This window comes from Bos indicus, chromosome 10 (assembly GCF_029378745.1).
Source record: "Bos indicus isolate NIAB-ARS_2022 breed Sahiwal x Tharparkar chromosome 10, NIAB-ARS_B.indTharparkar_mat_pri_1.0, whole genome shotgun sequence".
Taxonomy (NCBI): domain Eukaryota; kingdom Metazoa; phylum Chordata; class Mammalia; order Artiodactyla; family Bovidae; genus Bos; species Bos indicus.
In genome coordinates, this window is record NC_091769.1 from 8,930,771 (window position 1) to 8,944,505 (window position 13,735).

The 13,735-nt window shown below is 43.3% G+C and overlaps 1 protein-coding gene across 2 annotated transcripts in view; it reads right to left on the reverse strand.

The window, feature by feature from the left end:
• Positions 1-1,110, reverse strand: part of TBCA (tubulin folding cofactor A) — an 81,161-nt gene extending 80,051 nt beyond the window's left edge. For both annotated transcript variants that reach the window (XM_019968084.2, XM_070796865.1), the window contains exon 1: positions 940-1,110. In XM_019968084.2, the coding sequence (XP_019823643.1) occupies positions 940-992 (53 nt within the window). In that variant the 5' untranslated portion in view covers positions 993-1,110. The remainder of the gene's footprint in view (positions 1-939) is intronic.
• Positions 1,111-13,735: the final 12,625 nt, after the last annotated feature.

Genomic DNA, 13,735 nt, shown 5'->3' on the forward strand with positions numbered 1-13,735 from the left:
CCTTAACTGCCTTAACAATAACAGTTTCTAGGAGAGGACAGTGTAAGGCTCTACTAATAAGCCTCAGAGGCAACAGCTTCGTTAAGTGAATCCATTCTCCCCTTTGCCTCGTCATCCCTCTGGTGAAAAATATCAACACAGGGAGGAAAGGTGTGCAAAAAGGAAGAAGCCAGAGAGCTAGGATTAGACAGATTCACTGCCAAATTAACCTGCTTCTTCAGAAGGCTGTTCATCTTTTCTCTTGGAAGTTTGATCTTTTGGGGTCTGAACAATAAAGTTCTCACAAGCACTCCAGTGTCTAACCACGGCTGGAATAACGACGAACTACCAGACTGGCCTACCCAGGATGGCTGCTTATCCTACAGGCTCTGGGGCGAGCCGCGGGGTCGCTAGCCGGGGAGAGCGAGGCCTCGGAAGTTTGTCGAGAGCGCTGGAAGCTCACGGCCCAGATTGGGACTGTCCCGCCTGCCATGTTGGATGACAGGGCGCCCGCCTGCTCCCATTTCGGATGAAGGCGGCCTCGGGACGCCCTCCTAAACTTCTGAACGGGCTCGCGCCTCCACCTGAGCGCAGGTAGAGGCCTGGAAGCGCCCCCTCCGGCCAGGTTCTCCGGGGAGACCCGGAGCAGGACCGCAGTGGGCCGGGCCGCCGCCCTCCGTCTCCTCGGCCGCGGGCGCGGGAGGGGTGCGGCCCAGGGACGCTTGCCTCTCCCCCGCCGGGCTTTCGAAGGAACGGGCGCGGGGTGCGGAGGGGCCAGGCCGGCGGGCTCGGGCACCCGCGCGCCCCCTCCGTCCCCGCCCCGAGCCCACCGGCCGCGGAGCCCCACGTGAGGCCTGGAGCCCGGGGCCCGCCTCGGGCCTGCGCTCCGCCGGGCCCCTCGGGCCGCCGTGAGGTGAGGGAGAGGAGGCAGCAGTCGCGGCGCCGCTTCCGGCTCCTTACCGCTTCACCACGCCGGTTTTGATCTTGATCTGCCTTACGCGAGGATCGGCCATGGTCCCTCGAGCGCCGCGGAAAGGAGGGGCTGAGAACCGGGGTAACCGTGGAGGGAGACCGCGCGGAGGAGGCGGGTCTGTCGGCGTAGCCGGCGCTGCCCGGCGCGCGTGCGCACACCCCGCCGCGGCCCCGGCTCCGCTCACCGCTTACCGCCCTGCCCTGCCCTGCCTCCACACTCCCGCGGGCCGGGGGCGGGGGGACAGTGGGCAGCGGGCCGGTCGCCGCTTACCGCCCTGCCCTGCCTCCACCCAGTTCCCTGGTCGCGAACCTGCCCTCGTCTAGCTCAAATCGCTTCTCTTTTAGTTCTTGAACAAGCCTCCTTTTAGTGTGGATACAAGTTAACACTTTTCCCGCGTCTCCGCAATCTGGGCTTTGGGGAAACTTCAGTGTCTCCCCGGACAGGCTGCTTTGGCCATGGGATTGCTTTGCGAGATTATCTACTTAACGGACGGAGTAACCCAAAAATTGAAGATATTTTCGGTGTCATTATTTTATGTAAATAGGGCAGAATGATGCAGGTTTAAAGAAATAAAACACCATCACTCAAGTTAAGAGAAGCCTTACCCTCTAGTCCAGACCTCTGCATTTATGTGGATAAATGTACCTAATAAATAGTCATCACCTCAAGTGTATCTTAAACATTCCACTTAGAAAATTTGTGTGACACAAAAAGCTTGGGCTTCGTGATCAAATCAACCCGCAGGCATTCGGGGTTTTACCCTTTAATGGTTAGATGACACTGGACACGTAGGCCACTTAACCTCATTGCTGAGCCTTTTCCCTTGTATGCAAAATAGAAAAATTAATGTCCACTTTCAGAGTAGGGGCTTCCCTGGTGGCTCAGATGGTAAAGAATCCTCCTGCAATGCGGAAGACCTGGGTTCAATCCCTGGGTTGGGAAGATCCCCTGGAGAAGGGAAAGGCTACCCAATCCAGTATTCTGACCTGGAGAATTCGATGCTGTATAGTCCATGGGGTCGCAAAGAGTCTGACACAACTGAGCGACTTTCACTTACAGAGTAGATATGAAGGTTGACACATAATAGATACTCAACAGTTTTCTACTATTGCTTTATATTTTCATTCCAATCCCAAAGAAAGGCAATGCCAAAGAATGCTCAAACTACCGCACAATTGCACTCATCTCACATGCTAGTAAAGTAATGCTCAAAATTCTCCAAGCCAGGCTTCAGCAATATGTGAACCGTGAACTTCCTGATGTTCAAGCTGGTTTTAGAAAAGGCAGAGGAACCAGAGATCAAATTGCCAACATCCACTGGATCATCAAAAAAACAAGACAGTTCCAGAAAAAACATCTATTTCTGCTTTATTGACTATGCCAAAGCCTTTGACTGTGTGGATCACAATAAACTGTGGAAAATTCTGAAAGAGATGGGAATACCAGACCACCTGACCTGCCTCTTGAGAAATCTGTATGCAGGTCAGGAAGCAACAGTTAGAACTGGACATGGAACAACAGACTGGTTCCAAATAGGAAAAGGAGTACGTCAAGGCTGTACATTGTCACCCTGTTTATTTAACTTACATGCAGAGTACATCATGAGAAACGCTGGACTGAAAGCACAAGCTGGAATCAAGATTGCCAGGAGAGATATCAATAACCTCAGATATGCAGATGACACCACCCTTATGGCAGAAAGTGAAGAGGAACTCAAAAGCCTCTTGATGAAAGTAAAAGTAGAGAGTGAAAAAGTTGGCTTAAAGCTCAACATTCAGAAAACGAAGATCATGGCATCCGATCCCATCACTTCATGGGAAATAAATGCGGAAACAGTGTCAGACTTTATTTTGGGGGGCTCCAAAATCACTCCAGATGGTGACTGCAGCCATGAAATTAAAAGATGCTTACTCCTTGGAAGGAAAGTTATGACCAACCTAGATATTGGGAGAAGGCAATGGCAACCCACTCCAGTACTCTTGCCTGGAAAATCCCATGGTCAGAGGAGCCTGGTACGCTGCAGCCCATGGGGTCGCTAAGAGTCGGGCACGACTGAGCGACTTCACTTTCACTTTTCACTTTCATGCATTGGAGAAGGAAATGGCAACCCACTCCGGTGTTCTTGCCTGGAGAATCCCAGGGACAGAGGAGCCTGGTGGGCTGCCATCTATGGGGTTGCACAGAGTCGGACACAACTGAAGCAACTTAGCAGCAGCAGATAGCATATTAAAAAGCAGAGACATTAGTTTGCCAACAAAGCTTTGTCTAGTCAAGGCTATGGTTTTTCCTGTGGTCATGTATGGATGTGAGAGTTGGACTGTGAAGAAGGCTGAGCGCCGAAGAATTGATGCTTTTGAACTGTGGTGTTGGAGAAGACTCTTGAGAGTCCCATGGACTGCAAGGAGATCCAACCAGTCCATTCTGAAGGAGATCAGCCCTGGGATTTCTTTGGAAGGAATGATGCTAAAGCTGAAACTCCAGTACTTTGGCCACCTCATGGGAAGAGTTGACTCATTGGAAAAGACTCTGATGCTGGGAGGGATTGGGGGCAGGAGGAGAAGGGGATGACAGAGGATGAGATGGCTGGATGGCATCACTAACTCAATGGACGTGAGTCTGAGTGAACTCCGGGAGTTGGTGATGGACAGGGAGGCCTGGCATGCTGCGATTCATGGGGTCGCAAAGAGTCGGACACGACTGAGCAACTGATCTGATCTGATATATTTCCAAAATACCTCTCTATTGCACAAAATGAGGCAGGCCTCCAGTGAGCTCCATCTGCCCTCTTCCTGATGGGGTCCCCCAGGGAACGCAGGGCAGTGCTCCTTTCTTTTCTAGCTTCTTGGTATCATTCTTCAAAAACCTCACTGTCTTTACCCTTCCCTACACTTGCTTTCCTTCTGGCTTCTGTGACTAGCTATGGATATTAGGTCAAGACCCTGATAGTTCAAGAACTTCAGTATAAATCCAACATCAAAGTGCACCTCCTGGGACTTCCCTGGTGGTCCAGTGGTTAACATGGTGCTCCCAAAGCAGGGGGCACAGGTTTTATCCCTGGCTGGGGAACTAGATCCCATGTGCTGCAACGAAAGCTATCACACAGGGCAAGTAAGACCTGGCACAGCTAAATAAATAAACAAACATTTAAAAAAGAAAACCACCTCCTGGAGGAAGTCTAGCAAGACTGACCTCTGTCTATTTCATGCTCCTTGGATACTTTGGAATCACCCAAAATTCATTTTTATTTGGGTTATCTTTCTTTTTAAAATCTATGTTTGAGTTCTTCATGAGAATGTGCTTACTTAACTCTTCATTGGATTACAAGCCTCTTTAGAGACAAAAACCTTGTCTTCTATAAATCTTCCTCTCCTAATCTCCTCCTGTGTTCAGTATACAGCAGGTGTTAAATTCAATAAATATTGTTATCGTACTGGTTGGCATATGGAAATACAATTTCAAGTGACACAGTAGAGCTATGACATATGGGATGGGAGGAGTAAAAGTAAAAAACAGAAGAAAAAAAAAAAAACAACAATGGGACTCACCACAGCAAAATGCTACAATCAGAAATCCAGTAGATCATTATTATAAAGTTATTAGGTAACCCCTTAAGCCAAAGAAACAATAACAGTAAAACCAAACATCAAAAGATTGTGAAGCTAGGGTTCTTGCTACTGTCAAGGATCTTCCTTCAGTCAGGCAACAAAAATTTTGTAACACTTCATTCTTTGCTTTTTGCCATGGTTTCCAGAACCTCAGACCTCAGTTTTGCACTTTTTGCAGCTTTTCCCTCAGCCTAGGTTTTTGATGTAAATACCTACTATCTCACCAAACCCCCAACTCTGCCTCCACCCATTTGCTTTTTTTCCCTTTGTTTTAATGATCTTGTATGTGTGAACCAGTAATAAATAAATGTAATATACCAGCCAAAAGACCTTTGCTGCTGCTGTATACACCCAATCCTATGCTCAGGCCTTCCCCAATGAATGGCTCAGCAGGTAAAGAATCTGCCTGCAACGCAGGAGACACAGGAGACGCTGGTTTGATCCTTGGGTCCAGAAGATCACCTGGAGAAGGATACAGCAACCCACTTCAGTATTCTTGCCTGGGAAATCCCATGGACAGAGAAGCCTGGCGACCTACACTTCAAATGGTCGCAAAGAGCTGGACATGACTGAGCACCTGAGCACACAGCACATGGCCAGGCCCGCAGTGTGTGTTTCATCTGTGTCTATGTGTCTATACTGTATGCTTGAGGCTATGCGTTAAGATCATAGTGTTTGGCCCCATGCCTAAAGATAGGGAATAGGCAGAATGTTTCCCAGTGTCAGGAATTTAGAGTAGTGGTTAAAAGCATGAACTCTGGGGCCAAACTGCCTAGAGTCACTTTCCAGCTCTCAGTTCAGTTCGGTTCAGTCGCTCAGTCGTGACTCTTTGCGACCCCATGAATTGCAGCATGCCAGGCCTCCTTGTCCATCACCAACTCCCAGAGTTCACTCAGACTCACGTCCATTGAGTCAGTGATGCCATCCAGCCATCTCATCCTCTGTCGTCCCCTTCTCCTCCTGCCCCCGATCCCTCCCACCATCAGAGTCTTTTCCAATGAGTCAACTCTTCGCATGAGGTGGCCAAAGTACTGGAATTTCAGCTTTAGCATCAGTCCTTCCAAAGAACACCCAGGGCTGATCTCCTTTAGAATGGACTGGTTGGATCTCCTTGCAGTCCATGGGACTCTCAAGAGTCTTCTCCAACACCACAGTTCAAAAGCATCAATTCTTCAGCACTTAGCTTTCTTCACAGTCCAACTCTCACATCCATACATGACCACAGGAAAAACCATAGCCTTGGCTAGACGGACCTTTGTTGGCAAAGTAATGTCTCTGCTTTTCAATATGCTATCTAAGTTGGTCATAACTTTCCTTCCAAGGAGTAAACGTCTTTGAATTTCATGGCTGCAGTCACTATCTACAGTGATTTTGGAGCCCCAAAAAATAAAGTCTGACACTCTTCCCACTGTTTCCCCATCTATTTCCCAGGAAGTGATGGGACCAGATGCCATGATCTTCGTTTTCTGAATGTTGAGCTTTAAGCCAACTTTTTCACTCTCTTCTTTCACTGTCATCAAGAGGCTTTTTAGTTCCTCTTCACTTTCTGCCATAAGGGTGGTGTCATCTGGATATTTGAGGTTATTGACATGTCTCCCGGCAATCTTGATTCCAGCTTGTGCTTCTTCCAGCCCAGTGTTTCTCATGATGTATTCTGCATAGAAGTTAAATAAATACGGTGACAATATACAGCCTTGACGTACTCCTTTTCCTATTTGGAACCAGTCTGTTATTCCATGTCCAGTTCTAACTGTTGCTTCCTGACCTGCATATAGGTTTTTCAAGAGGCAGGTCAGGTGGTCTGGTATTCCCATCTCTTTCAGAATTTTCCACTTTATTGTGATCCACACAGTCAAAGGATTTGGTATAGTCAATAAAGCAGAAATAGATGTTTTTTCTGGAACTCTCTTGCTTTTTCCATGATCCACCAGATGTTGGCAATTTGGTCTCTGGTTCCTCTGCCTTTCCTAAAACCAGCTTGAACATCTGGAAGTTCACAGCTCACGTATTGCTGAAGCCTGGCTTGGAGAATTTTGAGCATTACTTTACTAGCGTGTGAGATGAGTGCAATTGTGCGGTAGTTTGAGCATTCTTTGGCATTGCCTTTCTTTGAGATTGGAATGAAAACGGACCTTTTCCAGTCCTCTGGCCACTGCTGAGTTTTCCAGAGTTGCTGGCATATTGAGTGCAGCACTTTCACAGCATCATCTTTCAGGATTTGAAATAGCTCAACTGGAATTCCATCACCTCCACTAGCTTTGTTCATAGTGATGCTTTCTAAGGCCCACTTGACTTCACATTCCAGGATATCTGGCTCTAGGTGAGTGATCACATCATCGTGATTATCTGGTTCGTGAAGATCTTTTTTGTACAATTCTGTGTATTCCTGCCACCTCTTCTTGATATCTTCTGCTTCTGTTAGGTCCATACCATTTCTGTCCTTTATTGAGCCCATCTTTGCATGAAATGTTCCCTTGGTATCTCTAATTGCATGAAATGTTCCCTTGGTATCTTCATTCTAAGAATGAAGGGATGGAGCCAAAGCAAAAACAATACCCAGTTGTGGATGTGACTGGTAATAGAAGCAAGGTCCAATTCTGTAAAGAGCAATATTGCATAGGAACCTGGAATGTCAGGTCCATGAATCATGGCAAATTGGAAATGGTCAAACGAGATGTCAAGAGTGAACATCGACATTCTAGGAATCAGTGAACTAAAATGGACTGGAATGGGTGAATTTAACTCAGATGACCATTATATCTACTACTGCGGGCAGGAATCCCTCAGAAGAAATGGAGTGGACATCATGGTCAACAAAAGAGTCCAAAATGCAGTATTTGGATGCAATCTCAAAAATGACAGAATGATCTCTGTTCATTTCCAAGGCAAACCATTCAATATCACAGTAATCCAAGTCTATGCCCCAACCAGTAATGCTGAAGAAGCTGAAGTTGAACGGTTCTATGAAGACCTACAAGACCTTTTAGAACTAACACCCAAAAAAGATGTCCTTTTCATTATAGGGTACTGGTACGCAAAAGTAGGAAGTCAAGAAACACCTGGAGTAACAGGCAAATTTGGCCTTGGAATACAGAATGAAGCAGGGTAAAGACTAATAGAGTTTTGCCAAGAAAATGCAGTGGTCATAGCAAACACCCTCTTCCAATAACACAAGAGAAGACTCTATACATGGACATCACCAGATGGTCAACACCAAAATCAGATTGATTATATTCTTTGAAGCCAAAGATGGAGAAGCTCTATACAGTCAACAAAAACAAGACTAGGAGCTGACTGTGGCTCAGATCATGAACTCCTTATTGCCAAATTCAGACTGAAATTGAAGTAGGGAAAACCACCAGACCATTCAGGTATGACCTAAATCAAATCCCTTATGATTATACAGTGGAAGTGAGAAATAGATTTAAGGGCCTAGATCTGATAGATAGAGTGTCTGATGAACTATGGACTGAGGTTCGTGACATTGTACAGGAGACAGGGATCAAGGCCATCCCGATGGAAAAGAAATGCAAAAAAGCAAAATGGCTGTCCGGGGAGGCCTTACAAATAGCTGTGAAAAGAAGAGAAGCAAAAAGCAAAGGAGAAAAGGAAAGATATAAGCATCTGAATGCAGAGTTCCAAAGAATAGCAAGACGAGATAAGAAAGCCTTCCTCAACGATCAGTGCAAAGAAATAGAGGAAAACAACAGAATGGCAAAGACTAGAGATCTCTTCAAGAAAATTAGAGATACCAAGGGAACATTTCATGCAAAGATGGGCTCGATAAAGGACAGAAATGGTTTGACTATTACCTTCATATAAAAAGGACCCATGTTGGACTTATCCACCACTGTAGCCCAGCATGTAGCAATGCCTGGCACATAGTAGGTACTCAATAAACATTTCTTGAATGAATAAATCCCTCTTTAAAAATCTTTTTTTCCCCATTTAACAATATGTCATGGAGCCTTCTCATTCCAACAAGAGGGCTACCAAGATAATCTGGAACACACCATCATCACCCTCTAAGACCCCCTCCCCCCACCCCAACACACACATCTTTCTCTGTGCCTTGCTCCTTTGGGTCGGACTTTGAGAAAGTAGACCAATGGAAGGTTATTTCTTGTTACTATGGGAGAGTACTAACCACAGGAGGCCTGCAAGATCTAGTTAAGCAGATGCCCTCTGGTATTTGGAATAGAAACCACGCAAGCTGCATTTCTTACTGTTTGACACCCTTCTATTCTTTTTTTTTTTTTGGCCTTTTTTTTTTTTTTTGGCACGTGGGATCTTAGTTCTGCGACCAGGGATCGAACCTACCCCCCACAGTGGAAGTGTACCACTGGACTGCCAGGGAAGTCCTATCCATAAACCTTAATTGAGTTCTGTTTAAAGACTCCAGCCTGGGTTCAGGTGAACTATAGGAATAAATCTGTGGGGGATTCTGTAAGCGATCAGTTTATCAACATTCATGGTTGAAGCCTGAAGAGATCTGAGAGATACCCAGGACTCATGAATCTGGCAGGACAAGAGGAAAGTCCAGCCAGCTCCTCCCTGAGTGGCACTTCTCCATTACTAATAATCTTGGAGGGCTGAGGTGATATTTTATTAAAGAATGCTACCGCTTCCCTGAAAATACAAGTTGTTTTCCCCACACTTACTGGGCTGTGGAGTTAGTGTCCCCATCTCTGCATGTCATTCTCCCTCAACTGACTCCGAGCTCGTCGAGATTAGCAACCACATCATGTTCATCTTAGTCTCTCCAGCATGAATCTTAATGCCTAATGGCAAGTAGATGCAGAGTAAGTATTTGCTGAGTTAAATAAAAGTCAAACAGAAGACTGACATAGATTTCTAACTTTGAGGAAAGCAAGAGACCGGTCACGTTTTTATCAACAGTACTTCTTTAGGTAACCTCTCCAGGGTGTCTCCCTCTAGTTAGTGATCCGGTTTTATGAAATGAAATTACAACATCACAGCAACTACACATTAGACCCCATAGTCCTAATAAATGCTGTTTAAGCCACTAACTTTTGGGGTAATTAATTTTACGTCCATAGATAACTAGTAAAATGTTTATACATGGGCTCCTTTTCGTTAAGTCTGATTTGGCTACTTGTACTGCTAAATGGCTAACCTGCCAGCAGGAAAAACCAATACTGACCCCTTGATATGGCACCATTCCAAGAGAAGATTATCTGGTGGCAGCTTGTTTTCGTAAGACCGCTTCCACCCTGAAAAATGCAGTGTAGCAACCCTGAGAATACACACCTCAGGTGTACCTTCAAGAGAAACTTCTGTAGGGAGCATAGTTGATTGTCAGCCTTAAACTTCCACAGCTTTCAGTTCACATATTTACACTAAGTCTGTGTTTCTGTTCCAGCCAATTATTGAGCTAGTGCAAATGCTCACTTTTGTTTCCCAAAAGACATGTATAAGAATGTTCAGGGGCGACAACATGGCTGTACGGCTTCCCTTCTCATTCTCTGAGCGGTATGCTGGATGAACAGAAGTGCTTGATTTTAGATACAGGTTTTAGTCATCCAGTGACTACGTTCTTCCCTTGAGGGTGAGTGCTTTTTGTATTATATCTAAGAAATCTTTGCCTACATACATCATGAAGATATTATCCTATGTTTTATTACAGAAGATATATTTTTTTATCTTTCACACTTATATTCACATTCCACTAGAATCGATATTTGTGTATAGGGTGAAGTAGAAGTGGAGAAGGAAATGGCAACCCACTCTAGTATTCTTGCCTGGAGAATCCCACGGACAGAGGAACCTGGAGGGCTACAGTCCATGGGGTCACAGGAGTTGGACATGACTTAGCGACTAAAGTGAGAGAGAGAGAAGGAAGTCAATATTAAAATTTTACCATGTGAATTGATTATTCTTTAAAATTTTCCCCCTACTATTTTCTGCTCTATTTATAAATTGTCAGGGGCATCTACAGTAGACATTATTAGCTGGCTTACCGAACACTCATTCTCCAAACCTTTCTTCTTAACCTGTTTCCATGTAGGGTCTACTTTCTAAATCTCCCTTGCAGCTAGTGGTGGCAAATTAGATATAACTGGAAACATGTAGCAGTTGATGGAAATGCTTTGGATTTCTTGATAAAAGGGACAAAAACAGGGAACTAGCCCTTTCCCACTTGTTCAGTGGAAGTAGATGGAACAACTGGAGTTAAAACACCCACCTTTCAATCATGAGGAAAAGACAGATATTTCAGATACCCAGTCCTGATATCATTTAACTGCTGAATCTAATCATTTTATGTGATAAAACAAATCCTTATGTGTTAAACTACTGTTTATGTGATTCCTGTTACTTGCAGCCCAAAGGATTTTCTAACTAATACAGAATCCACCAGAATTCCATGTGTGTGTCTTTGTTTGGGAGAGGGGGGAAGATATAGCCACTGGATCTTTGGAAGAAAGATGCCTATGAAAACAAAAATGTTTCCAGTTGTGGCTTTAATAATGTGCTGTGTTCTCATTGTATGCATGTATTAAACATGCAACTTAAATGGCCACATGTCACAGAGAATGGAGGTCGGAAGGCTGCGTGTTTTAGATACCAAGAGTTCTATACAGGCATCATGTTATAGATACCAAGAGTTCTATACAGGCATCAGGAGAATATCATCCTTTTGCCAGTGACTTACAGAGGGCCCCATTTACAGCTGAACAGGTATCTGATGTAACAATTCATTGTTCTGACACATATTGCAATCAGGATATGCAGTTTTTAATGCATCATGTTACATTAGCTCAGCCCATGGCCTAACACCATGTAACATAAATTTTGCCAAAAGGAATGACATTACATGACACTGACTTTTAAAAGACACACACTATTTTTTCAGATCACATACTTTTTATCCATGAGTGCCCAATTCAAAAATCAGGCTGGCAGACAAAAGTGGAGTGAATGTGCAGCCTCAAAGCAGCATATTTATCTTGAGTAGTTTTGCACATTTCTACCTGTAGTCAATGATTCTATTCCATTTTTATGTTGAAATGCATGAGCAATATTAATGGACCTTTTTTTCTGTCACCTGAAGTATAACTTTTATTCAGGGTCAATCAAGAGAGACCTGAAAGGTGTTTTTGGACTACATGCTATATATAAAATCTTTTTATGCGTTGTTTATCAGGAGCTATCTATGACTGTTCCGTTTGAAACTCTTGCCAAAATATGTATGACTATTTTATTTGTATTGTATCTCTGACTTATTCCTTTCAATAAGATATCTTCCTTAGGTATGAAATATTTTCAACTGTCATTGCATATTCTTTTTTAATATTAATTAGAAAGACAACAAAAAAGAGATAAGGATTTTTGGACAACATATTATAGTTTCTAGATTACTAAAAGAATATTCTAAATACTGAGTCACAAAGATCCATTCATACAGGCTTTTAAATTTAAATTATTTACTTCTTTTCTAAATTATCTTCCTACAGAATTTCTTGTCCATTAAAGTAAACTACTTAAGGCCTAGAGAATTCTTCTTGTGTTAAAAATCTAAAGTAGAAAACGAAAAATTAAGCAGTCATCTGCAAATCTTACTAAGATTCTGCAGAATAGTCTGCTAATGGGAAGGGAGTCTTTGTGAAACAGCTTTTCCCCTAGTATTTTAAGGTAATATAAAGATATTACTTCTTAATTGAGGAGAGAAATTTCATTTCAACTTCCACAACTTTCAATTCCAACATTACTACCCTAATATTTAATTACTGTACTTTCATTATTACTACAATTATTTCTGTTCCCTTATTACCATATTTTTTTGGACACACGTGTGGGTGTGATTGCCATTTAACCATACAGTTGTGATTTTTAAGAATCCTTTTTGTGTAAGAGTTACATGCTTCCAAATAATACAGAAACTTTAGAGTCGACAAAACTTAACCAATTTTCCTTGGCTTTTTGGCCACAGAAGAAATTAGAGCAACAGAATTCAATAATGACCTTGGTTAAATACAGTAAAACAACTGCAAGTCTAATATGATACCTGCTGCTGCTGCTAAGTTGCTTCAGTCATGTCCGACTCTGTGCGACCCCATAGACGGCAGCCCACCAGGCTCCCCCGTCCCTGGGATTCTCCAGGCAAGAACACGGGAGTGGGTTGCCATTTCCTTCTCCAATGCATGAAAGTGAAAAGTGAAAGTTAAGTCACTCAGTTGTGTCCGACTCTAGCGACCCCATGGACTGCAGCCTACCAGGAACCAGTAATTATGGCACCCCACTCCAGTACTCTTGCCTGGAGAATCCCAGGGACGGGGGAGCCTGGTGGGCTGCCGTCTATGGGGTCGCACAGAGTCGGACACGACTGAAGCGACTTAGCAGCAGCAGCAGCAACCAGTAATTAATGATTGATTTTTTTTCCCCACTTTTTATTCAGATGTTTTGGTATTTGTGTTTGGCACTTAGTCACACAATAGTGCTCCTGAAATTATTAAAAGCAGTGATTGGGACCTCAGCAATACATTGTTGGATAATCTTGAGCAATTTACTAATTCTCTCTGAGACTCAGTCTCCTCTACTGTAAAGTAGAAACAAAATACCTGCCACAAAGGGTTGTGGTGGCTGTGAAACTTACATAAGACCGTGTACGTGAAGGATTAGGCACAAGGACTGGCACATCATAAATACTCAGTAAATAGTACTTACTGTTATTATCTTAATTCACATAAGCAAAGAATAAATTATCCAGGATTGATGCTCTTCAATAAAGTTACATTATGGAACAAGTTCATTTATTTTTTTCATTGAACTAGCAAAGAATTACAAAGGAAACCATTGCTTATCCACATATAAGGGTTGTAAGTTGAGACACAACTATTTTTGGACTAATTTTCTATCACAAACAGTAAAGGAAAGAAATCTTCACATGTTAAATTTATTGTTGGCATTATTTATTATTATTGGCATTATTAAAATATCTTTTCAATGAATACATTTAAAATATTCTGTGTAAATTGTATATTTATGCCTATCAAATTTAATGCCAGCTATATACCTTTGGGAAAGATATAAACTTTTAATTTTTCCCCTGAAATGCTTACAGTATGATAAAATGCGATAATGTAAATAGACACATTTTTAACATGTAATAAGTGCTCAATAAATGATTATTATTTTCAAACAAGGCAGAGTCTATGTA